Raw genomic sequence first — 23,299 nt, forward strand, 5'->3', positions numbered from 1 at the left:
GTTTATGAAATGCTGGGAATGTCTGGATTATAATCCCTCTTCTGTCAAATTAGCTAAGAAACTGTAATTTTTCTCAGGGGATGCTGGTGCCCATGAAGCACACATTTAAAATTTATCACTGCAGTTAATGAAATCTCATTCCAGCCAGTTGCTGTAAGCACCTCTGGATGCCAAACTGCCAGGCTCAGATAAATGTCCCCGTTGAATCCTACCAGATTCCAATAAACAGCTTTTAGGTAGGAACTTGTGTCCAATTTACAAATGTTAAAGAACAGCTTGTGTTTCAATCCCCTCCAGGTGCTTTACAATCCTGGCACAACCCCTGACCACAAGGCTGTGCGTTTCACATTAGCGCTCTCGACCCATCTCACATACATACAGCCTGGACACGGGGACGGACCTCCTGTCCGGGGCTGGGAACGGCAAAGGAACCATCAAACAAAACAGACGGTCCCACTGCTTATGCCCTACTTTCCCTCCAGCCCCTTCGCATTGCTTTTGGGCAGCATTTCCAAGTAACGGACCTCACTCAGCCCTGGAGCAAACGGGTGCCGACCTCCTCAGCTGCATCGCAGTGGAGCAGGGCTGCAGCTTCAATGCCTTTGTGCTATGGGGCAGCATTGCAAGAAGAGGGAAGAAGGCTGGCGAAGGGCTACGCAGAGCAGCCCACACTGTGCTTTGCTGCCCACCTGCCGCATTGAGGACGTGCAGGCGGCATCCCGAGTGGTTTCTCCCGGTATCCGGGGCTCGGCCTGTGTCGCAGCGGGGTCGGCAAAGTCATTCTTTCGAGTAGGCACAGTCTGTGTGGTCCCAGCTCCCCTTCTGCTGGAAAAGTACAGTGCGTTCGCCGGGGCAGGGAGCGATATCAGCCGGCACAAACCCCGTGCATCCCAATGAGGGGGGAAGGGCTGGCGGACACACGGCTCTGTAAATACTTCTTTATTAAGACATAAATACAAAGCTGAACAGGAAAGGGGCAGTGACAGGGTAAACCATGCCAGTACTGATCTGCGCGGATGATCTTACGATGCTGAACATCTGGTTCTGCTGCTGGCTTCCATAAAATCATCTTTAAAACCTACTTGGGTTATATCTCCATCAGCTGTTCAGTGCCCACAATGACTTCATTAACATGTTTGGCTGAAAAGAGAGAGAGAGGGAGGAAAAGAAGAGGAATTGAGTTTTGCAGCAGTGTTTCAGACCTTGCATTTTTTAAATCTGCATCTTTAAAATAAATGAGAAAAGCAGATTCTAGGGAACTTGAGCGCAGATTCTGCCCTTTTTTGGTCTCCAGCATCTCTCAGACAGCATCCCACACACATGGCAAAAGCCTAAACAACTGACTAAACATTAGGAGGTTTCTCTAATGAGAGTTTTCACATGTATGTGTCACTACCAAACAACAGTGGCCCGACGGAAGTCACAGCTGCTGCTGACAGGTGTACCTCTAGGCCCATGCAAAGAACCATCCACATCCAGCGTGGAGCTACACAGAGCTACAAGGTCACTCCTCTGCCTATTCCCAGCCTTGGCGGACACATTAACGTGCCAGTCCCTGCCCCAGCACTGTTCATGCACTGTACTAAAAGAGCCTTCCGTTTAAAATGCAAAAGCAGCCTGTCAGGGAAAGACTGCAAATAAGCCATCTAGAGCCAAAATAATAAAAACACAAAACTGAAAAGCCTAAAAACCCAAGCATGTGGCCTCAGAGCGTGACACAATGCCTGTGTGCTCCAAGTGGGTGTCCTCGGGGTATGGCCAGAGTTGGTGAATCTGAACCACTCCCTGCAAGTTGGACACCCATTCAAGTGAAGTTCAGGTGCTTTGAACCGTGCCCCAAGGCTCTCCATCCCCCTTTTCCACTTCTGTACACTCAGAATAACAATTGGCTCTGGTATCCAGGGTGCCTGGGGTGAATCATCGGGGCCTGCAAGGTGCTCAGGCACACCGTGTTGTCTCCAACACCTTGCACAGTAGTGGGGGTAGATGGCCAAGGATGAAGGAAATAACCAGTTGTGTTTTATTTACCCACCTAAAATGCCTCCCCTCAGGGGAGCAGATTTTGCAAGAGTGCTGCAAAACAACAGCTACCCTGCCCTCGGCTGCATAAAGCAATTACTGGCAGTTCCCAAACTGGCCGAGCTAACATGATGCTTCCCGTGGTTTAGAACTCAAGACATTATCTTTGCGCCATGCAAACCGTCACTCCAGAAGTGGTTTGATTAAAAACTGCTCTGCAAACTTCAAGGAGTTATATGGACTGCAGCGAGATAACTTCCTGCTATGGCCCTGACCCCAGCACCATGCGGATCCTGCTGTCTGCTCTGCTTGCAGGACAGAGTTGGGTTAGCCACAAGACTGCCTTCCAGAGATCCTTCGTGAAAATAACAACAAAATAAGAACAAAAAGATGCTTCTTACTTTCAGCATCAGATTGAGTAATTTATTCCTGTGCTCGGGGCATTTAGTGACAACTGATAATTAATCCTGGAGCCTCATGGAAACGTTCTGGGTCTCAAAACTGGAGCTGGAAGTTGAAGCCTGGGCTCCAGCACTGGGCACGATGAACAGAGGTGGATGCAGCTCGGGAAAATGAGGGACTGTCTGAACGCATGCCAGGCACAGGCGTGATGTAGGTAGCACCACACAATCTCCCCAGCACAGCTCTGCCAATAGCCCCAAGTCCAGCCCTCAGCTCCTCTCTCCTCCCGTCCTGGACCCCACACAGCTCTGCCAAGGTACCTCAAATCCAACCTGCAGCACTTCTTGCTGTAACATTCCTCACCCCCAACAACTTTCCCAATATATCTCAAACAGGCCCTGTAGCAACTTCTGTGACTCCATTCCTGAACCTCCTCCAAGCAGACTACCTATCATGTTGATTTCTGTGATGTGAATAAGACTCTGGCTAGCATCCAGCGAGAGTAATTACGTTATGCCTCTGCAGATTAAACATGCCTTCACCTAAGCTCAAGAAGAACCATGTCAATTTATGGTTCAATATATGAGTTATCTGTAGCAATACCTTTTAATAAGGAACTTTCTGCTTCATTTCAGACAGCATCCTGCACTGAACGTGCAGATCTGGGATGGGCCCCGTCGCATACTTTGTTGCAGAGGTGGTACCAACTATCTGTATTCTGCACCAACATGCTTATAGCCTTCTTCTGGTATCTTGCATTTTCCATCTGATTAACTCAAGATGCTTTTCAAAAGCGGGTGAATAAGAGCATTCCGATTTTACAGGTGGGGAAACTGAGGCAGCAGCAAGCTTACTGAGCTGATGCAGCACGTGTTCCCTGATCTCCTATATCCTGCCCTTTCCTGATCCACATGGCCCAGATTCTGGCACATGCAGCGTATCACTGCTACCACCAAACTCATTTCTCCTTGCACGGGCTAAAAGGAAACACATGAATGTGCCTGCCTCAAATCCACGAGAAAGTTTCTAAGTGATAAAGGGAATGGTTTTGCTAGAAACAAAGCCTGATTCCGCACCCCAGGGGGATGTGATAGGCAGATAAGGATTCACCCTGCTTCCCTCTTCCCTTCCCAAAGCCCTGCTTACAGAGGAAAGGGAATTCAGACTCCACCGTGGGTGCCAAGGAGCAGAGCTGTGGATAGCGTTTCATTATCAGCCCTGGCTGCCAGTTGCCAGTGGCTCTGGCTGGTATCAGCAAGCTCAGTTCGTGCAGAAACTCTGCCTGAAACTCAGGGAGGAGGAGGCAGAAGTACCTCCCATGCTCCACTGTTCAGCTCCCTTCTCCTTCCCCAGCTCCCCATTAGGGATTTCTTACCAGGCTGCCTTTTATCTGACACTGGCAGGGTTACAGATGCATTCAGCCCGCAGAGAAAGAAGAGGGATTAGAGAAAGGACTTTCAGAAAGCCTTCAAGTTGGACTCTGCAACCTTAAATCATGTTCAACTAGATCTTCTCAGATTGGGAGCATCTGGTGCTAAGCAAATCCAGAGCTGATCAACACATTCAACCTCCTGATTAGCACTTTGATTCAACTTGCTGACGCAGCCCAGCCCCAAGTCAGCCTGGGTGCTTGAACCCAGCGTCCACGGAGATTCTACTGAGCGTAAATCAAAAACCTGTCACTCGTTATAGATGCATTCCTGCTTAGGAAGACGTGTGTTTACACATACTGTATGCTGAGCCCCTTAAAAACATACGCACAACACGAGGAGAGCTGGGGAGCAGCAGAGCCTTTGGTGCTTGGCTAAAAACAAATTGTAATGCAAATAAACAAAGGGGCGGAAATGACTGCAGAGCCCAGCACAAACCCCACCATCGGGACGGGGGCTGCAGCCCAACGCTGCCCTCCCTGCACGGCACAGCCTTCCTGGCAGGTTCCTGCGAAGCTGCTTACAGAAAGGGGATGCCGGAGCATTCCTTTAAAAGCCATGTGAAAGCATCTCCTTGCTGTTTGCTCAATTAGCCCCAGACAGATTGCTGCTGCTGCTGCTGCTGGTGGCAACGCTGGGTTGTAAAGGAGGAGGGGAGGGAGGGGAAAGGCAGGGGAAAAAAAAAAAAAAGGAAGAAAAAAAAAGGTTAGGGCCTAGGCCCAGGACCACCACGAAGTTCCAGCCCTCAGGGGCTCCAGAAAACGTTCAGTTTACTCACTCAATTACATACACTGTTTTATAAACCCTTTAAAATAAAATAGAAAACAGTCCCTGGCACAGAATTACTGCTCTATTATACAGCAGTGATGAAAGCCACTGCTGTGTATTTGCTCTCTTTAAAGCAAGAGATAGTTTAACTTAAAAACCGGGCAGGGGGAGGGGTGCCTGCAGAAACGCATGCACGAAAACACACCGTGGGTGGCTCCTACCACATTCACCCAGGACAGAAAGGATCAGAGAGTGGGAGAGAGGAGCAACTTGTCTCTGCAGCGATGGTTGGCCCTGGAAAGGCAGCCAGGTTGGTGGGGGGAGAGGAACTAAAGGGGCTTAAGGGGATGGGAAGCAGCTGAAGCTTGACTCTGGGAGGCTGGAGGGTGTTTTAAATTACATGGAGAGATAAAGAAGGGAAGCAGGTGATGGAGGCTGATTTGTTTGTGTTTATGGAGCACTGGGGCTTTCCAGTCAAGGCCTGCTCTCTTCCCAGCTACGCCACATACTTACATGACCGCTGGTGATTGGGGTGACTGTACTGTGGCCCCAAAGGCCAGCAGTGTCCCACAGATTGCGAGTGTCACATGAGCCTCACACTGAAGCACACAGCTGTGCTTGAGGGGCTCTGGAGTGATGCTCCCTGTAAGCATCCCAGGGAGGGATGTGCAACTCTGCCCAGGGCACTGGGAATGGGACTGGTGAGAGCTTCAGGCACATCAGCTCTGGTGAGCAGCTGGGAGCCCAACCCAGGCTCCAGGCAGAGAACAGATGGAGATCCGCTCTTGGAGATCCCACCCTTGAACACCACTCCCAGCAAACACCCATGTGCAGTGCCTGTGCTCGCGTGGGGCAGCTGAGGCTTCTCTCACCAGTATTGTACACAGAATGGTTTGGGCTGGAAGGGACCTTCAAAGATCATCCAGTCCAATCCCTGGCCACGGGCAGGGCCATCTTGCACTAGATCAGGTATTAACCCCTTCTCCCTCATATCCACCCAGAGAAACGGTTACATTTTGGGATGTAAAGTAAAGGCAACAATGAATTCAGTGTTTGAAGAAAGAAGAGTTTACCACGGCTTTGAGCAGATGGACAGGGTGGGATGAAGGAACTGGGAAAAGTGGCTTGAGGTATGGGAATGTGATTGCTCAGGGTGTTAGGAGATGCATTCGTCAGAGAAAAGTGAGACTAAGGACTAGAAATGTGCACAACAGTGAGCTCCTTGGGGACAGGGACACACCCACAGCCCCAGCACTGTGTCCTAACCATCACTGAAGAAGGAGACTGGGTTACACTGCTGGATGTGCTCCCACAGGGGCATCACTCCCTCACAGCAAGCACTAGGGATCTCAGAATTGTCAATCTGAAGGCCTCCGTCCACACTTCCCACTAGGATGGCAGCAGTGCCACATCTGCCTGAAGACTGCTGCCCACTGTGCTGGTCACAAGCAGAGGTTCCCTTCCTCTCTCAGGCATCCATTGGGGTGTCCTTCCTGACTCTTTTATGTGGCTGAGCTCTAGCAGAGCACAAGAGGTTATTTTCTCTGCATGGAGCATGTATAAATATTTCTACACGGTTACAAACTGCTGCCTTATGGGTAGACATCACAATCAACACGCTGTGAATACAGCAGTTCCCTTAACCTGTTTAAGCAGGAAGCCTGAACTTCCCTGGCTGGGAATGACACAGTGCTCAAGTGACAGTGTGACAGTCGCCAGCAGCAGAGGGAAGGACAAAACATCACTGATGGGTTATTCTAGAGGAGTTTTATGCCACCACGAAGACCAGAACTCACAAACAGTTTTTATACAGCTTGGAAAGCAGGCTTGTTGGGATCACCTAGAAATTGTCACTGATGCAAAAAAGGTGACTTTTTAAGAGATGCCTATTTGAACTGCCAACTGATCTCTTTGTCAGAGACATTCAGTAGTTAAACCACTCTAGGGAACAAGTCACAAGGACCTCAAAATTTTCCTCTGAATTTATACCATTCTTCCTTTCCAGATCATCCTGCACCTCTGTGCACGACATACATGTGTGCACTGTTTAGTCTGTGTCTGTTCTTTGTGAGCTTTCGTAACTCCCATCTGCACTGCAGCATGCTTTCTGATCCCAAACTTGTGTCATGCTAAGTATTTTCAGTTCCCCAAGATTTCACCAGGAAGTACCCAGCATCTTGCAACAGCAGACACAGCTCTACTTGAATGCAGCAAGAACATCAGAAAGCCCGTCAATCCCTTCCTGTCCCTGTCTTGCTCAATCTTGGCTGGAGTGAGGCATCCTTACAAGCAGTCATCCATTCGTATGCAGAGGCTCCATAAACTGTACCTGCCTGCACAGGATGGCATTAAGAGAAAAATGTGCTCTTTGGCCCTCATTAAAATAAAACAATCTTACTCTGTTTCATTGAGAAGTCCTAGGACTGCAAGCTTGGAACAAGACTTGAAAAATGATCTGAAACGGGAGCCAGTCCCTACTGGATATGTGCCTTTTTCTGTTCTTGTGAGAAACCACACACTTTTGGCTATGTGATAAGCCTCTGGAAAAAAATTCTGTTTGCACATGTTCTCAGGAGGGCAGCTAAACTCTCCAGAGACTACTTCTCCTGAGTGCTCTCAACCAGGGAAGTGCAGGGTCGATGCAGGACTTCCCTCAGCTTGTGTCCCAGCTCTGGGACCAGCACTCAGCACAGCACTGCTTCCCTCCAGTGCCCAGAATGATCCCACCTGGGCACAACAGCAGCACAGAAAGAGATCAAAGCAGTCAGGGATGGAGTGCCAGATGGGAAATGGAGCATGGGACTGTTTTGCAGGGGGACTGGAAATAGCATCTACAATGAGAGCAGAGGAGACAGGTGTGTGGCTAGGCATAACAAAGTATGAGAAAAAAAACGGAGACCAGAGGAAGAACCAAAGACTGGGAATGAGATGAGACTCGTTCTGGGACAAAGCCATAGTGGGGAGCAGTGAGGCAGGAGTCACGATCAGATAGGAAATAGGTGATGTGGTTGGGGCCCAAAGGATGATGCTGCAGGCAGGAGCAGTAAAGCCTACGTTAACTACAGCCTCCTCCCCCTGCACCAGGAGTGAATCTCCAGGCTGCTGACACCCATGGGCATCTGTGAAATTTCCTGGCAGAGTTCCTCTTGCCTCTCTCCAAATCCAGCTCCCCTTAAGGAGGATGACCCACTACTGTCAGTTCCCATCAGCTGGAACAGCAGAAGCTCTATAATGGAGTTTTAATCCCTGGAGCTGCTAACGACCCAAGCATAGGCCAACATGATCACATAAAAAAACTTTTCTTTTTTCTTTTTTTTTTCCTCAGTAGACTGAATCCTCCATCCCAACACTTACAGTGTAAATGCTACGGCTAAAATGTAATTGCTAGGAGATGCTACATGTAACATGCTGCTTCAGCACTTAAGTTGGGCAGTCAGAATGAATGGGCCCACAAACAGCAACTCTGACTCTCAGGCCTTTCTAAAATAGGAGCAAAAATCAGCCATGTCCACGCTGAGGAGGTAAAAATGAGCTTGTTAACAGCTGTGAAGCACTAAGATGACAAATGTTGCAGAAAGGCCACAGAAAGGATCTTGTTTCTTGCACAGTGTACAGTAATTAAGGTTTCAGACTCAAGCTGAAAGAAGGCAGGGATCAGGGCTATGGAACAGCCTCGCATTCGGCACGCACTCGACAGCACTTTCTGGGTGCTGACTGCATCGTGGCACCAAGGAAAATAAAAATATATGGTTGCACTGAAAACGCACCAGAATAAGCAGAGTGAAGTCTCAGCCTACATCTTGGTCAGGGAGATAATGCTACTAAGTACGCACTGGGATGCCAAGCTAAGATTACATCAGCATCCTGAGAGACTTTTTCCCTTTTTGCAAATACACTTTGTGGCAATAACACTGCTGTAATACCCTTTCTGGGTGTACAATGACTCGAGCTGTCCCTAAATGACATTGGCTCCTGCACAGTCAGTGAACACAAAACATGCCTGCCCAGAGACACCAGAGATGAAAGTGAGGGCTCAGGTGGTGAGTTTTGAGTCCGTTTTGCTAGTTTTGTCCTATGAGTGCCTCTCTACCATCTCTGTTCTCTATTTTGCTTTGAAGAAAGCAAGTTCATCAAAAAGGCTGGAGTGCAATTATAGTAACTGTCTTAGAAACAGTGACTGAATGCTCTGTGCAATTAAGCCCTTTCAGAACTGCCGCCTGCCATTTCCTACCCCTTTAATAATTGCCTCCTTTTTCTTAGGTACCAACATGTTTTCCAAACTGCTATCTGGGTGAGGTCGCCTGTCTGTTAATTCTCCGCTAGCAAATTTCTTAAATTATCAAAGAGGAAGGGAAGTGGATGCTTCCTAAGCATGGTAATAAAAGCAGTAGGAAGAGAATAGCATGACTCTCAGGAGGCACGGCTTGCAAATCCAGAAGTTTAATAAAACTCCACATCATGACTTTAACAGAGGCACTTAAAAAGTACCGTGTCTGGCCAGTGCTGTGATGGGGCCTGTAGTCATTGCTGACAGCTACCTGCCCCCCCTTGTCTCTAACTCGCTTTTTAGCTTGAAATTAATAGGCTGCATCTGATCTACACCAAAAACCAGTGGTGGAGCACTCACTCCCTTTATTTAGGTGTCCAGAGCTTTGCCAAGCCTATTATTTAGTGATGAGGTCTCCCACCACGTCCCCAGGGAGATTATCCCACAGCCGACCAGACCACATCATTAGGAAAATGTTTCAGATATCCAACCTAAATTGTGTTTAATTCAATCCCATTACTCCCAGCTGTGCCATTTAGACCACCCTAAATATGCCCCTGCCTCTTCCGTAGAAGGAAAAGGGCGAGAGCTGGTTCGAGTTACTTTTGCCTATCATTTGTGGTATCTGTTCTTCTGCCATCCTGCTTCCATAGTTCAGGTTATGAAAGGAGGTCAGTGGCTCAAAGAGCTCTTGTACCCTGAGCTGCCTGGGCAGCGAGACCAGGACTTGTACAGCAGAACTGGGAGCACGCAGCCAGTTCCGCAGCAAAGTCAACTGTGGGATTTGCTTGGGGGTGTGCAGGATGATGCGGGGATCTTTGTACCTTTGATGAATCCTGGCTGATGCTTTGGAATAAGGAACTGCTGTTTTTTTTTCTTTTTCTTTAATGTTTCTGGGAAGGTGTACGCAGCTTTGCTGAGGTTTCTAGCATGTAACTCCCAGACTGGGGTCAACAGCCAGCTGCTACTGCTTACGTCTGCTGAGGTGCGATCAGCTTGCAACAAAAGGTGGCTGTGACCCAACAGAACCAGTTTTTCGTAACCTGGCTGTGAAGGCTAGAGTCTGAAGAAGGAAAAGTTACCAAACAGAACAACATAGCCAAAATCTTGATGAAAGTGGGAATATGGAAACAGACTTACGGGGCCACACCAAAAGCTTGGCACAAGATACAGGAAGTCTTGGGCAGGGGAAAGGAAGTCATGGCATGCTTTCACAGTGAAAAAGAGAGGGCCCAGTTTACTGTGGGACCAGGCAAGGTCAGAAGAAACATGCTGGGCTGGAAAGACTCTGCAGTTCAGGAAATAAGTCATGAACTTCACAGACAGATCCCAGACCACCAAGGAGAACCTGACCCCCAGCCCAAATAAATTCCAAAACGGTTAGGAAACTGAGGCAGGGAAATGAACTGAGGCTTTGTTATTATTTTTTCTTGCTTGGCATAATGGCATATTTGTCATTCATAATCTACCTGAGTGTCTTTGCTAACATCAGTCATACGTTCCTGAATAGTTTAACTGGAGGGCCCACAGACTCAATGAGAAGTGCTCTGGAGAGGTGAGCACGTGGCCCTACGAGAATGAGTAATGAACCACAGGTTCCAGCTCTGCTCCTCTCCTTCCAAATATGTTATCATAGAATCACAGAATTATGTTGACAGATCCTGAAAAATGTTCAGATAAAGATGATAAGGACAATAATGAAGAAAGAATGGTTTCCATACCAGAATCAACCAGACTGGGACCTGCATGGTGGAAGAGACTACCCAAAAAGATATGAGTGAGGGCAAAGTGCGATATTTCTGTTTGAAATGATCCGCTGAAGAAATTGAGCGTAGTAAATTAGCTAAATCTACACCCTCATAGTTTCCTCATAGTTCAAGTTTTAGATTAATAAACAAACATGACCTGATTTAGCTCTCCTAGTGATTCATGCTCAGAAGGAGGCACGAGCAGAGCATCATGAACAGTATGTATCTTCAGGGATAGGAGGGCAGTGAACCCACAAGGGTCAATGATTACAACTGATGCGATGGACAAAGCCATGGGTAAGCAGAAACTGTGGGACACAAGGACCAAGACCAGAGCGTGCATAACGCTGACTGGGTGTTTCCTGCAGCATCTGAGACTTGCAATTGCAGGACCAACATTTTGTTTTCACGAGTCTCTTACTTCTAGTTTCAAATCAAAAGAAAAATTTTGCGTATGCATAGCTGGCAATAGGTTACACCATACCACATTAAGTGCAAACTCTGCTCTTCATCAGGACACTCACAATTGGGAAACCACCCATATACTATAAAGACAAAACAAGCAAACAAATCCTGATCTGACTAAATAACTTCACATGGAGCCTGAAAAGGAACTCACTGTTGTCCTCAGTCCACACCCTAGAGCAGGGATCTGCCAAACCCCAACCATAAATATTCATTAAAAAGCCCTCTGCTTGGGATGCAGTCACTGAGACAGCCATTTCCTGCCCATTATCTCTTAGGGCAGGAAATCAACAGTTCCACTTAGGCGGTTACTGAGCTGAGCCTCACCACTCACAGCTTGATTGGATAGCCTAACTTTGCCCAAATTGGGACCACATAGTGTAACTTCCCTGAAACCCCAAAAAGCATTTCATTTCAGTAAAACAGATCTGAGTCTAACTGCCCTTCTATTTACTACTAAGCACGGCAGCTTCCAGTATGACATTCCATCTTGAGCTCCTGCATGGAGCAGGGTGGATGGGAACACGCTGGCACCTGTGGCTGCTAGCATTCACAAAAAGAAGGATGTCTGTGCCACCACTTACTGACTGCATCACCCCTAACACTGATAAAAACTACTTGTCAAAATGACAGTTCCTTCTGCTGAGGACAACTCCAAGCTGACCTAATTGTGGCCTCTGGGAAAAGACTGTCTCAGCACCCAATCTTGTTCTTTATAGTAACAACAGAGTTTTTCTGCCAACTTCTGAAGAGCAAGTCCCTGAACTACTCTCATGCCAGCAAGCTGCACTTTCCATGAAAAACAAATCTTAACCTTAAGGGACACCACACTGCAAAACTGTCACTGTTTACTGGCTGGAAAATCTCGAGGAGGAAATTCTAAAAATTAATTACAAATGCATCATAAAAACAGCTTTTCTACTTACCTTTGGTTTCCAGCCTCTGATCACTTCCAATCAAACAGTCTTTGATGTCTGCACCCTTCTCTATCACAGCGTTATTACAAATAACACTGCCCTGAAGACAACACCTATAACACAAGCACAAGGTAGAACAAGAAAATGATTAAAATGATAGGTACAAAACAAAGGTATCCACTGGGATAGCTAATAAACCTCCGACATGATTTGATCATCCAGTTAGGAAGGAAATTCAGAGTCCAGATGTTGGCTCCATAACTCCTCTACAAAGGTATGGAGAGATGTAAGTGAGTTATTGCACCGGTCTTTGCCTCTCCAGGCAGTAAAACTGTAATTGTGCATCTTAACTAATATCCATGATGTGTGCTCACTCAGCACCATGAGTGATGTTAAATAGTACAAACAATTTATTGCAAAGCTATGGAGAAAAAACAGCTATGCTGCAAATTATTTGTTTCCTCACGTTTACATGTGCAAAGATGGGTAGAAATCATTGAAGGACGGAGAATCTGAAGGCATTCAGCTAACAAGTGCCTAAAAGTAGTAAGTATTGCACACCTTGAAATCGGTTGGTGGAGAGAAAGCCGTGAGTGAGATACATAACAGAGATGGAGGTATCTGTCCCATTTCATATTTCCTCCCCAGCACTTCTGCTAATGTATATTACAACAGTTGTGGTTATTTGTGCTACCCTCAGTCAAACAGCTGATTTCTTTCTCAAGTTTTTGTCTTCAGTGACTTTCTGCATTGAGCTCTGCAGTTCAACCCCTCCTGTGACACCCGCAGCCATGGCCATGGGTCTCACCATTGCTCACTGCACCAGCAAAACGCTGCCGTGCTGCACCACCAGGCTGGCCCATCAACAGAAGAGCTATTTTGGAGTTTGAACTAATAGCACAGAGGGCTATTGGTACCGAAAGCCCCCCGAGCCTCAATTTTGTATTGAGCAGAGCCAGCTGTGCTCCTCAAAGCAAAGAGGAGGTCAGTCCTCACTCCAGACTGCCAATCCTAACATTAATTCCTACTTCTTTTCCTACTCACACGTTGCCACTATCTGGTACACAGAATTTGCCATTAAATATATAACAATTCTGTTGCTCATGTGAGTCAGAGCAGAAACCACCTGCATCACAAACACGGCATTAATTCCGCAGGAGTAAAAGCAATAAAACCGGACCTCAGCCACGGTGGTTAGCAGTTATGACTTCCCTTGAGCAGACTGTCCCCTCTGAACAATCATTCTTTTAACTCGCTTCAACTCCCCCTCCCCTGACCTATAAGGAGGCAATATGAGCAATTATGCTCCAAGTAACCAGCTCAGGTTGCCTTGGCAAGGTTTTTACTAACATATTAATAAGATAAAAAGCGGCAAAGATACACAGCAGACCCCTGTCTGCCTTTGCTCTCACACTGTCACCAGCTGCTTCTTTCCAATAGCTCCATGTACGCCAGCCATCATCCTGTGCAACAGCATTTGCTGGGAGAACGCTCAGCGTCGACGACTGGGCTGGAAAATGAACTGGTAGAGGGAGGACTGCCCATCACTGCTGCCATCCTGTGCTGGTGCCACCCAAGCAAAGCCAACAGGAGAGATTACTCACTGCCCACTGAAAGTGCCCCTATCCAAAAAGTATGCTCCAAAGGGCCTTCTCTTTGATCAGTTAGAACCATTTCCCTGCGATCTGTAGGTTCCCACCATCTACCACTGCTTCCAAGCACAAGAACCGTGGCGATGTGGCACTGAGCGACATGGCGTAAGTGGGCATGGTAGGGATAGGGTGGCGGATGGACAAAATGATCTCAGTGGTCTTTTCCAATCCGAATGATTCTATGATACTAAGAGCCTTGGGTGTGCTAAGATCTCTGACTTTAAGCTGTTTTCTGGAGCTCGGGCTGGAGCACGTTGTACGCCCCAAGCCTTCTTGGGATCATTTTTCAACTCTTGGGGAAAGAACAGCATTGTAACCAAGAAAGTGCTGATGACATTAACATCAAAGATAAGGGGCTTTCCTGCCAAACCATTTGTTGGAAGGACAGCCCAGGGAACCAAGGCAAACGTGGCCGTGCCAGGTGCTTGCAAACCTACCCTTCCCAAGTGCCAGCGTCAAGCAAAAACAAAAGACTCCGCCACCCCAGGAGTTTCTTCAAACTTATAAACACAACCAAATGCACAAGTTTTAGAGCCATGCTCAGCGCTAGGATTACCCCAGTCGCACACACCAGCAGTGAATCTGGCTTTTATTGCTCAAGTGGAACAAAACTTCATGAGATAAAAACACAATTTGTGGGTGTTCCCTTTACCCGCTGACAGATGTAACACAGCCATTTTGAAACCACTTGTAAATGCCTTTTTTTTTCCCGAAAAAGTATGTTATAAAGTCTGCCAAGATAAGTATTTTGTGTGTTTATTTAATTTTTACTATTTTTTTTTATTTAAATTGAAGAGTAAGGGATAAACTTTTATTCTCTTAGAGGATAAATATCACATCTCAAGACAATCTTCCACATCCTCCTTGGATAAACAGCCACCGTGTTTCCTGCCTCGCTTAACAATTAGGTGCTATTAGTCCTCAAAGGTGCTCTGACAGCATTCAACTTCACTGACCACGCTGTGTGTGCGCATACGCACATATTTGATGTACTGCTTTATAATGCAAACCATATTTATTTCTTCTCCTAAAACGTAGTATATTTTTAAACTTTTCAGCACCGTGAAAACGGATATCTTCTGACCTTAAAATCCAGAGAGCATGTTCAAACCCACAAGAGGAACTAATTTGGGGCATTTGATTTATGGCTGAAATTTCAATTTGAATTTGTTTTAAGTGCAATCACAAGCTGAAAGTCTGGCAGCTGAGCGTTTTTCAGAAAATAAATACAAATATTCGGTGTGTGTGTCTGCATTCTAGAGAGAGCATTTTACAAGCCCAGTCCTGTAGTGGTAACAGATGTAGATGTCGGCTAGCTGAGACATTAATTTGTTATACAGGTACAACGTGCGAATGGAAGCATATGAGAGTGCGTGTGTGAGTACGGCTGTGCATGTGCGTACGTTATGCACAGCCTGCATCTGAGAGACACAGAGGCTGACTCAGGTTCGGGCTTTTTCTTTCTTTTTTTTTCTGAAAGTGAGAGAACAAGAGCAAAAGGAGTAGTGGCCAAGGAGGCATGGGGGGATTACAAGGATTTAGGTCTTTAAACTGCAGACCACCTAACAAGATCACTCTGAAATGCCACTAATTTCAGTTAAGGCCACAGACCTCCCTTCCTCTGCCCTCCCTCTCTCTCCCATTGTAAACAACTAATCCCAGCAGAAAACAACAGAGAGCAAAATATACACACATTCTGCAACATTCCAGGTCCTTCTTTATCTTCTATTTATTTTTCTAAAAGGTCAGAGTATGTATGCAGGGAGGGGGGAGGGGAAGAAAGCCAAAAAAACCTCAAGTCCATCTCTTGTGTGGGCTTGAAGGAAGCTAGGAGAAAGCAAAGTCCAAGAGCATACAATATGGAGCTTTTATAGCATAGCAATTCCTGGACCGGGCTTACTTTCCCCTCCCTCTATTTGTGGCAAAGTCACATAGCTTTAAACCAAAGGACAGGGTGGTCGATTACATCTGAAAGAAATGTAAAGAATTGAGAAAGAATTCCATCTCCTGTCGAAATTATAAATAAGGAAGTATTAGTCCCTGAGACAGGCTGATTTATGCAGTCCTGGAGCTGCTGACTTTCAGCCTGAGTATCAGTCTATAAATCTAACTCTTAAATCAAATGTGTCAATCGCTGCAGAACTGAGACACTTAAGAAAAGAAAGGCACCTACCACTGAAAGCAGGAAGGCTGCCAGGGGACGGAGGTACTGTACCCTTCTTAATTTTCTGAAGTGTAAATCTGAGATCAAACATCCTTTGGGGAAACGGGAAATCAAAATCCGCAGTGCTCAGCACACCGGGAGCAGGCTGCAGGAGTCCAGGACACAACCCCTAATTACAGGCTACCCACTGATTATTTAGGACTCTGTGATTAAAGTGATGAACGCTCCTGGGAGAAAGGGGCTTAAGTAACTGAGGTCAGGACCTCAACTGCAGCTCTCGCCCTGGTTGTGCAAGCTTAGGAAGGTACAAATGTCACAGGTTTGCCTTACAGCAAATCTCCTGAAATGCCAATGGAAGCTATCCAGGTCTGCTAGTTTAATCCAATTGTGCCAAAAAAACGACATAATCTCTGTTGGGCAGCAAAGCAAATGAGGTGTCTAAAATGCAACACTTAAAACCACAGGCTGGAGAGGAAGAAAGAGCTTGGAGCAGAGTTTAGGACAGCCGTGGGTAACGCTGCGCCATGCCAAGCAGTCAGGAGTCCTGCTGCTCCAGATGAGCTAGGAAGCAGAGATGGGATGGGGAGCTAAAAGCCAAGGGTGACTTGCCTCAGCAGCTACTCTGCTGACTGAGGGGTAACAGCTGTGGATTCCCCTGGGAGCAACATCCCACTCTGCCTTGACCAAGGAAATAACGGCCACAGCAGGCAGCTCAGTAACGGTGAGAGGTGGCAAGGGGGGAGCGCCAAACCCTACCAGCAGCCCCTCAAAGAATCCCTCTATAGGTGGTGCCTGGGACACATGGTCACAGGATGAGGCACAAAGCCAGGGGAAAACAGAGAAGAGGCAACACTACTATTAGGAAACTTGAGAATCTGCAATGTTGCCTTCACCAACATTTATTTTTACACACTAACAAGCCAAATCCGGGTACTGTGAATTCACAGTATACACTCAAGTAAATACCAAAGACTACAATAGATGCCAGCAGTATGTGCTATAATTTATAGATACATTTCAAAGAAAGCATTCTTAAGTGAATTCGGGCTTTGATCTCCTGTTTTTCCCCTTGGGGGTAACAAAAACATTCTACCAATCCCCTAAATTCTTAACCCATCTCCCAGGGTGTTTTTGCTGAGGAACTTGTTTCAAGTCTCTTTGCTAGCCAAGCTCATCACTGTGGTATGGCTCCTTTACACTTCTTCCCCACACCCTAAACATTTTGCATTACATATTGCATATACTTGCCAGCACTCGTATTTTCCAGTGAAAGTTCAACTGACCTTAAAGGATTGCCTCAAACCTTCCTTAACTTGTTTTATTAAGTGAAACGTAGGCTGTCGGGGAGGTCGCCTGGAAGGTTGTGCCTCACCTCTGAAACTACAGATAAATGCAGCTGATCTTGGAACAAACCAATTGGTGGCCTTTCGTTTAGCTGGAAATCCGATTCTGCACACTTCAGCAAAAGCACACACTGAAACGAGTCTTACATCAGGAAACCCTTACGCGTGAGGAGGCTGACCTCCTGGATTCTCACTCTCCATTGGACGTTATTAGTTAAATCAGTTGCTGTATGGGCTAGATGTACAAGGAAAAGAGGATGTTCTCAATGCCATCCTTAAAAACAGAGACTGGTTTTCTGGAGTTAAGCTGAACTTGTTCAACCCCAGGGTCCCCTTAGAAACCCAGAGGAGCAATTCTGAAACAACATGAGAATTTCTTCCTTTTACTTACCCAGGCTGGAGAAGGTTTTTCAGGAGCACCAATGGCACTTACACACAGACTCCCACCAAAACCTGGCAGAAATCAGTAGCTTTTGAAAATCTGCATACACCTCTTCGATTAGACCCATGTGGCTAGCAGGCAGAAGCTTATTTATAGCTCTGACTCTGGCCACCTGAAGAAGCAGATCAGCAGAACAAGAGGAGCTGTTTTAAAACGCCGCTTTTCAGAGCTGACCTGTGCTTTAAGTTCAACATTTGATGTACAAGATGTTTGGAAAATTGGGAAGAGCTCCATGCTCTACCAGGAAAACATATGTATCTGAGTATAAAGAGCAGGTGATTTATTCAAGATGGATTGATGTACCAGGAAGCTAGCCAGAAGAAAATGTTCTTTGAGGAGCTGCAAGTAATAATGGTTCAGAGATTCACAAGATAACAGGTACTATATGAGAAGTATCCTAAATACAACAGATACAGCAGAATTCAAATGCCCAAACATGAACCAGCTATGGAAGTAGCTCAGCTACTTTCTGCTCATTGCTTTCCAGGTTTGTCCTCTCTTCCTCAATTTACCTTCCTGAAAGCAAACTCTGCTGAGAAGTAAGAATTCTAGTTACAGGCAAGCACTATACCTAGCTCTATTCATATGTTCATGCTTATCCATACCCACAATATACTTTATACTTACATACACTTGTACATACTACATATGCTTCTTCTGAATTAAGCTCTCGCTTTTCACGCGCTTTCTGCAATGCCTATTCTGAACTTGTTATCCTCTCCAAGGTTAGCACAGGGCAGGGGTGCAACTGGCATCACGAGACAGCAGCCAGAAGACAAGACCCGTCTTAAAAACTGGTTCAAGATACAAAACATTTGGAAATCCCAGCACAAGCAAACTTTTACTTCCAGCTTTGTAAGCTATGGTGCTGGAAACAACTTCATCTCTCCTCATTCCTTCTCTTGAGGGAATGTGCTGTAAAATATATTTTACAATTTCAACAAATGTTGCTTTGGCAATTGGATCATTCCTATGTACTGCTCTTATCCAACAGGAAAAAGACCACTTACGTGCTGAACCCCTATTAATGCTCAATTCCATCCTGGTTTTAATTAGAATTTTTTCAAACCGCTCACTGTTTCTACATCAGGTGCTGATTTGGCACTATTGAGGAAACAACCAATAAACTTCACAATCAATCTGCACTTAGTAGCCAATCCAGCTCAGCTTGCTTGTTGTTTTCTTCCTTTGTACATTTTCTCATAGAAAGTAGCAATAAATTGGAGACATGTGGTAAACTAGAGTAGTGTTTAACTAGTCGCACATGGTCTCACTACAGTCCACTGAGTAACAGCACAGTGTCTGCACCACTGACTTTACACTGATAGCAAGGACACCATCAACAAAACCCAACACAACTTACTGCCTTTGTCATTGGCTCGGCACGTAAGATTTTCTGGTTGGCGCCATGCAGGTGACCAGAGATTCCATTTATCTTTTCCATCTTAAAAAATTATCATCCTCAATAAGCCCTTATTTCTGCTAAAACTATAGGTGACACAAGCCAAACTTCCTGTGTTGTTCTGTGAAGACCTAGTGCTTCCTAGCTGTGGAACTGAGATTTTGATGCTAATCTCGGCAGCTGTGTCTTGCTGCCCTCCTGTCTGATAACCACAGCATTGTATTAATGGCTTCCATAAGAACAGCTACCACATGGTGGCGACGGATTGGTGGTTGCACTAGACAATCTTGGAGGTCTTTTCCAACCTTCACGATTCTACCACCATTGGAAGCATATTGCTTTGCAGTATCTCCTTGAGTAAAGCACAGGAGCAAAATGCTTCATTTAAGAGACTAAATCTGCCACAGAGCTCCTAGGGTACTGGCTACCAGCATGCTGAAAGGCTATTTTCAGTGCATGGCTTTCCATGGACCTTTTGCCTCTTCAAACACCAGTAAGTCCAAAGTAAGTAATCCAAAGATCAGTTTTTTAACTTGCTTTTTTGTTTTTCCTATTATATTCCCATCTCTTCAATCTTTCCCAGGGAAACATCCTGCTCCCACAACCAAGGCACAAGGATACACCGTGCACATGACATGGCAAAGATCCTTTCGTTAAGTGTATACACTCACAAAGTTTTATTAACAAACGAGATTTCAAAGTCTTTATCTGCTAGCATGGAATAAAGGGTTTAGCACGGTTTTCCTGTTAATATTATCTACAATGCTCAGAGCACTTCAGCACAAGGTCCTCTATGAATTCCTCCATCAATATCTAGATCTCATTTCAAGGAAGTTAAGTGTGCCTAATCTGAATTTAGGGACCCTGTTGTACAGCACTACACATAATGCAAACAGAACTAACACAAGGGTCATCCCCAAGACACAACAGACACTGTGGGCACGTACAGCTACTGCAGGAGCATTCAGATGCACAAAGTTTTCAAGTGATCTACACTTTCAGCTCGATTAGTAGGTTTTCTCCAAGTATGTAAGTCAGTGCAGTCATTTGTCACTGAGCTCAAGGGAGCAGTGCAGAGAGAAATAAGAACCATTTCCCGCTGCAGCCTGTCACCTGGATAGTCAACATCTCTCAGCACTTGCACTGCTGTATAAATTACATCCCTCCCAGCTTGGTCAAGTATGTCCATCACTCTGCACATATGTAATCTTCGCTATTTTATTATCTCATTGATGGAAGAATTAGCTCACAGTGGGAAACACATTAAGAGAGGACTGCCAATTATTTTGCCTGTGTTACTAACTTCTTTAATCCCCTGTAATCTCATCTAAGGGGGATTCATATCTACTCAAATCACTTCACAAGAGACACGTATAGCATAACAGAAGCCCTACACACCAGGGCTAGAAAAACGGAAAACTCTGCTACTGGTCCTCCAGAATATCAAACACAGCCATCACTGGAGAACGGATTGTAACTTGGAAACAGGATGAAATGGCACTATCCAAGTGAAACCAGGTCCTTGATCCTTGGTTCAGGAATGAACCAACCACAGCCTAACAATAAGAACCTTGTTTTGTAATAAATCCCTCGTGGTTTTTCCCTCTGCCCAGAAACAATCTGTTTATTCATTTTAGAAGCTCGCATCAAATGTTGCAAGGTTCTTTGAAACCTTTTCTGGTTTGGAGATGTAATTTGTGGGTCCTCAAGCCAGAAGAACCATGGCAGGTCCAACAGCATCCTCAATTCACATTACAGGACATCAAGAGACAAAACAATTTTCACGCTTTCCTCTGTACTGACACATGAGCATTTATCCAGTTAAGATGTAGAAAAAAAACAAAGACAGTGAGATTCAAACCAGAGAAACTAGAGGTGATTACCAGGGCAGTGGCATGCATAATCACAACTCTTGAGCATTTTTGCATTTAGTTGTTCCCAGCCTTCCCACTTTCAGAAATGATTTACCTGATCTTTCTTTCTTCCCTGGGTTACCAAAAAGCTTTGTCTTCTCCAAAGTGTGCCCTATAGCAGCCCCTCCAGCCTACTCCTTCAGCTGGTGTTGCTGCAATGAACAGTGCTGGGCCCAGCCTGCAGTTATCACTCACACGTGACGACTGCACAACACAGTGGTCCATGAGTTGGGTGGAGCTTCACGTCAACATTATGATGTATGTTCATTAGATGACACCTTTTATCTGCTCCTCAGTGCAATTCCACAAGTTTCTAATGTGCAGTACTTCAGACGATGTTAAAACTGGCTCACGTTTGAAACATTCACAATGCAACAAAAAAAGATAAATTGGATCTGCTAAGGCATTTTATTATGATCATTTTGACTCAGACCAGCCAACATAAGCTGACTTTCTAACTAAAGTGGAAGACACTTTCTGAAGTTGGTGATTAGGTAGAGCCTGAGTTACTCAGACACGCTTGGGAGAAGAGCTGTTTGGAAAGCAAAGCTGTCCACTGTGGGCAGTTTAAAGAAAAATCACATATAATTTATTCACCTGTTGCAAATGGATCCATCAGCGTGTTTCAGAATCATTAACATTATAACAAAAAACTATCAGGTTTAATCAAATACGTGAAAGAAGGTCAAAATACACAGAAACTGTTTTTACTAAGTTACAAGCAAGACTTCTTTCAACAGAACTTAGCAGTTGGATATTCCTGTACCTCATCACCTGTGTATGCATGGCTTCACATCTCTCTAATCTTAAGGATTACGGTGATGCAATAAGTAACACTTTATCAATACGGTATCTGTGCAGATCCATGCAACATTAATTACGGTATGTTTTTAAGTAAATCTTAATGCATGTAAGATTAATTTGGACTGGAGAGGAAAGATTACAAATTTCACCCCAGTGCATCAGTGTGCAATGTCTACGGAGCAGCTAAGGGTGAAACTCCGAGGAGTGCAAGATTTACCACCTATTGGTGACGACACTGTTCTCACCGCGTGTGAGCAGTGATGAAACTGGTTTCCAGAAATTCACAAAATATTGCCCAAAAAGTCATTTTTATTATCTTAACTTCTTTATAATGGCTGTGGAATTTTGCGGTACGCTTGATTTAGGATTTGGAAAACAGCACTACGTAACAGTGCAGATAAACACAAGCTAACCTGGGGCTCTTCATAAGAACACCACTATTTATACACTTAGCTGCCTCCATGGTAGAGCTGCTCACCTCGTATGCAAAGCCATACTATTATGACTGCGGCATCAATTCATTAATCAAAATGACAGAGGGTCTCATGATCAAACGAGAGAGGTTCTGGTGCTTCTTACGACAGTAGCATTTGTGATACAGCCATACTGGATCCATTTGCAACTGAACTGGAAACCAGCTATTTTCTATACTCAAAAGAATTCTGATTTATGATGTGCTTGAAATTACTGCGGATTTCTATTAAAGACAAACACTTGGCAGTAAGGTACCATACTTACCTGTAATTTAGTTATGTAACAGTAGTATCCTCCATAGACCCCACATCCTTTGGGGTTTTTTGTTTTTCAGATATGCAACTTTCAGAGCCAACTTGGCATTTTTTTTTTAAGATTTTGGCCTTTTTCCTGAGGCCCTAAGCAAACCTCAAGCCATGAAGTAGCAGGGAATTTATACAGGCCTGCACAGACTCAATCAGCAGTTTCCTTTCCACTGACATCCACAGGAAGCTAGCTTGTATGGAAAGATGGGGGCACGCAGACATCAACAATTACAGATAGGCCACTTTTCCCACATTTGGAAATGAACAGCTCAAGGCTACCTATTTAGTTTGTGTCTTTAATGCGTGGGAAACCTCCACTAGCTGGCAGATTTTTTCTTCGAAAAGTTTACTATTGATTCTGTTACTAAGCATAAGGCAATAATAAAGTAAAGATGTAAGATGACAGAAATGAAAAAAAGAAAATCACATTTTAGGGAAAGTTATTTAAAGGTGATAACATCTGTAGTTAGTAAGAGTACCACTTTCACATATATGTCCTGACTCAAATGTTTTAGGTATACTCACAGACCTAGGCACTAAAACAGAATTTGGAAAGATGACACACAAGCTCCTACAGACATACACCCACTTAACTGAATTCCACATTCTGAAGAGGCTACAATCTCCTCTAAAAAGAAGAAATTATATTTCAATTTTGCAGTACTCTCATTAAACCATTTCACTTGCATTCGTAGCCTGTTAATTTGTTTATAGAGACATTTCTGATTTAGTCCTTAGAAACACCTTCCTAGCAATCAACAGGTCTGACTGAGGATCAGTTACA

The 23,299-nt window shown here is 45.2% G+C and overlaps 1 protein-coding gene across 1 annotated transcript in view; it reads right to left on the bottom strand.

The window, feature by feature from the left end:
* Positions 1-924: 924 nt before the first annotated feature.
* The window catches only part of EIF2B3 (eukaryotic translation initiation factor 2B subunit gamma), a 92,465-nt gene continuing 70,090 nt past the window's right edge, over positions 925-23,299 (bottom strand). Inside the window, exons 11-12 of the mRNA XM_042873322.1 lie at positions 12,026-12,129; positions 925-1,140 (exon numbers count right to left, since the gene is read on the bottom strand). Of these exons, the coding sequence (XP_042729256.1) occupies positions 1,088-1,140; positions 12,026-12,129 (157 nt within the window). The 3' untranslated portion in view covers positions 925-1,087. The remainder of the gene's footprint in view (positions 1,141-12,025; positions 12,130-23,299) is intronic.

The sequence above is a fragment of the Lagopus leucura genome, unplaced genomic scaffold, assembly GCF_019238085.1.
Source record: "Lagopus leucura isolate 7727_CA_CO unplaced genomic scaffold, USGS_WTPT01 Super-Scaffold_100009, whole genome shotgun sequence".
NCBI classification, from domain to species: domain Eukaryota; kingdom Metazoa; phylum Chordata; class Aves; order Galliformes; family Phasianidae; genus Lagopus; species Lagopus leucura.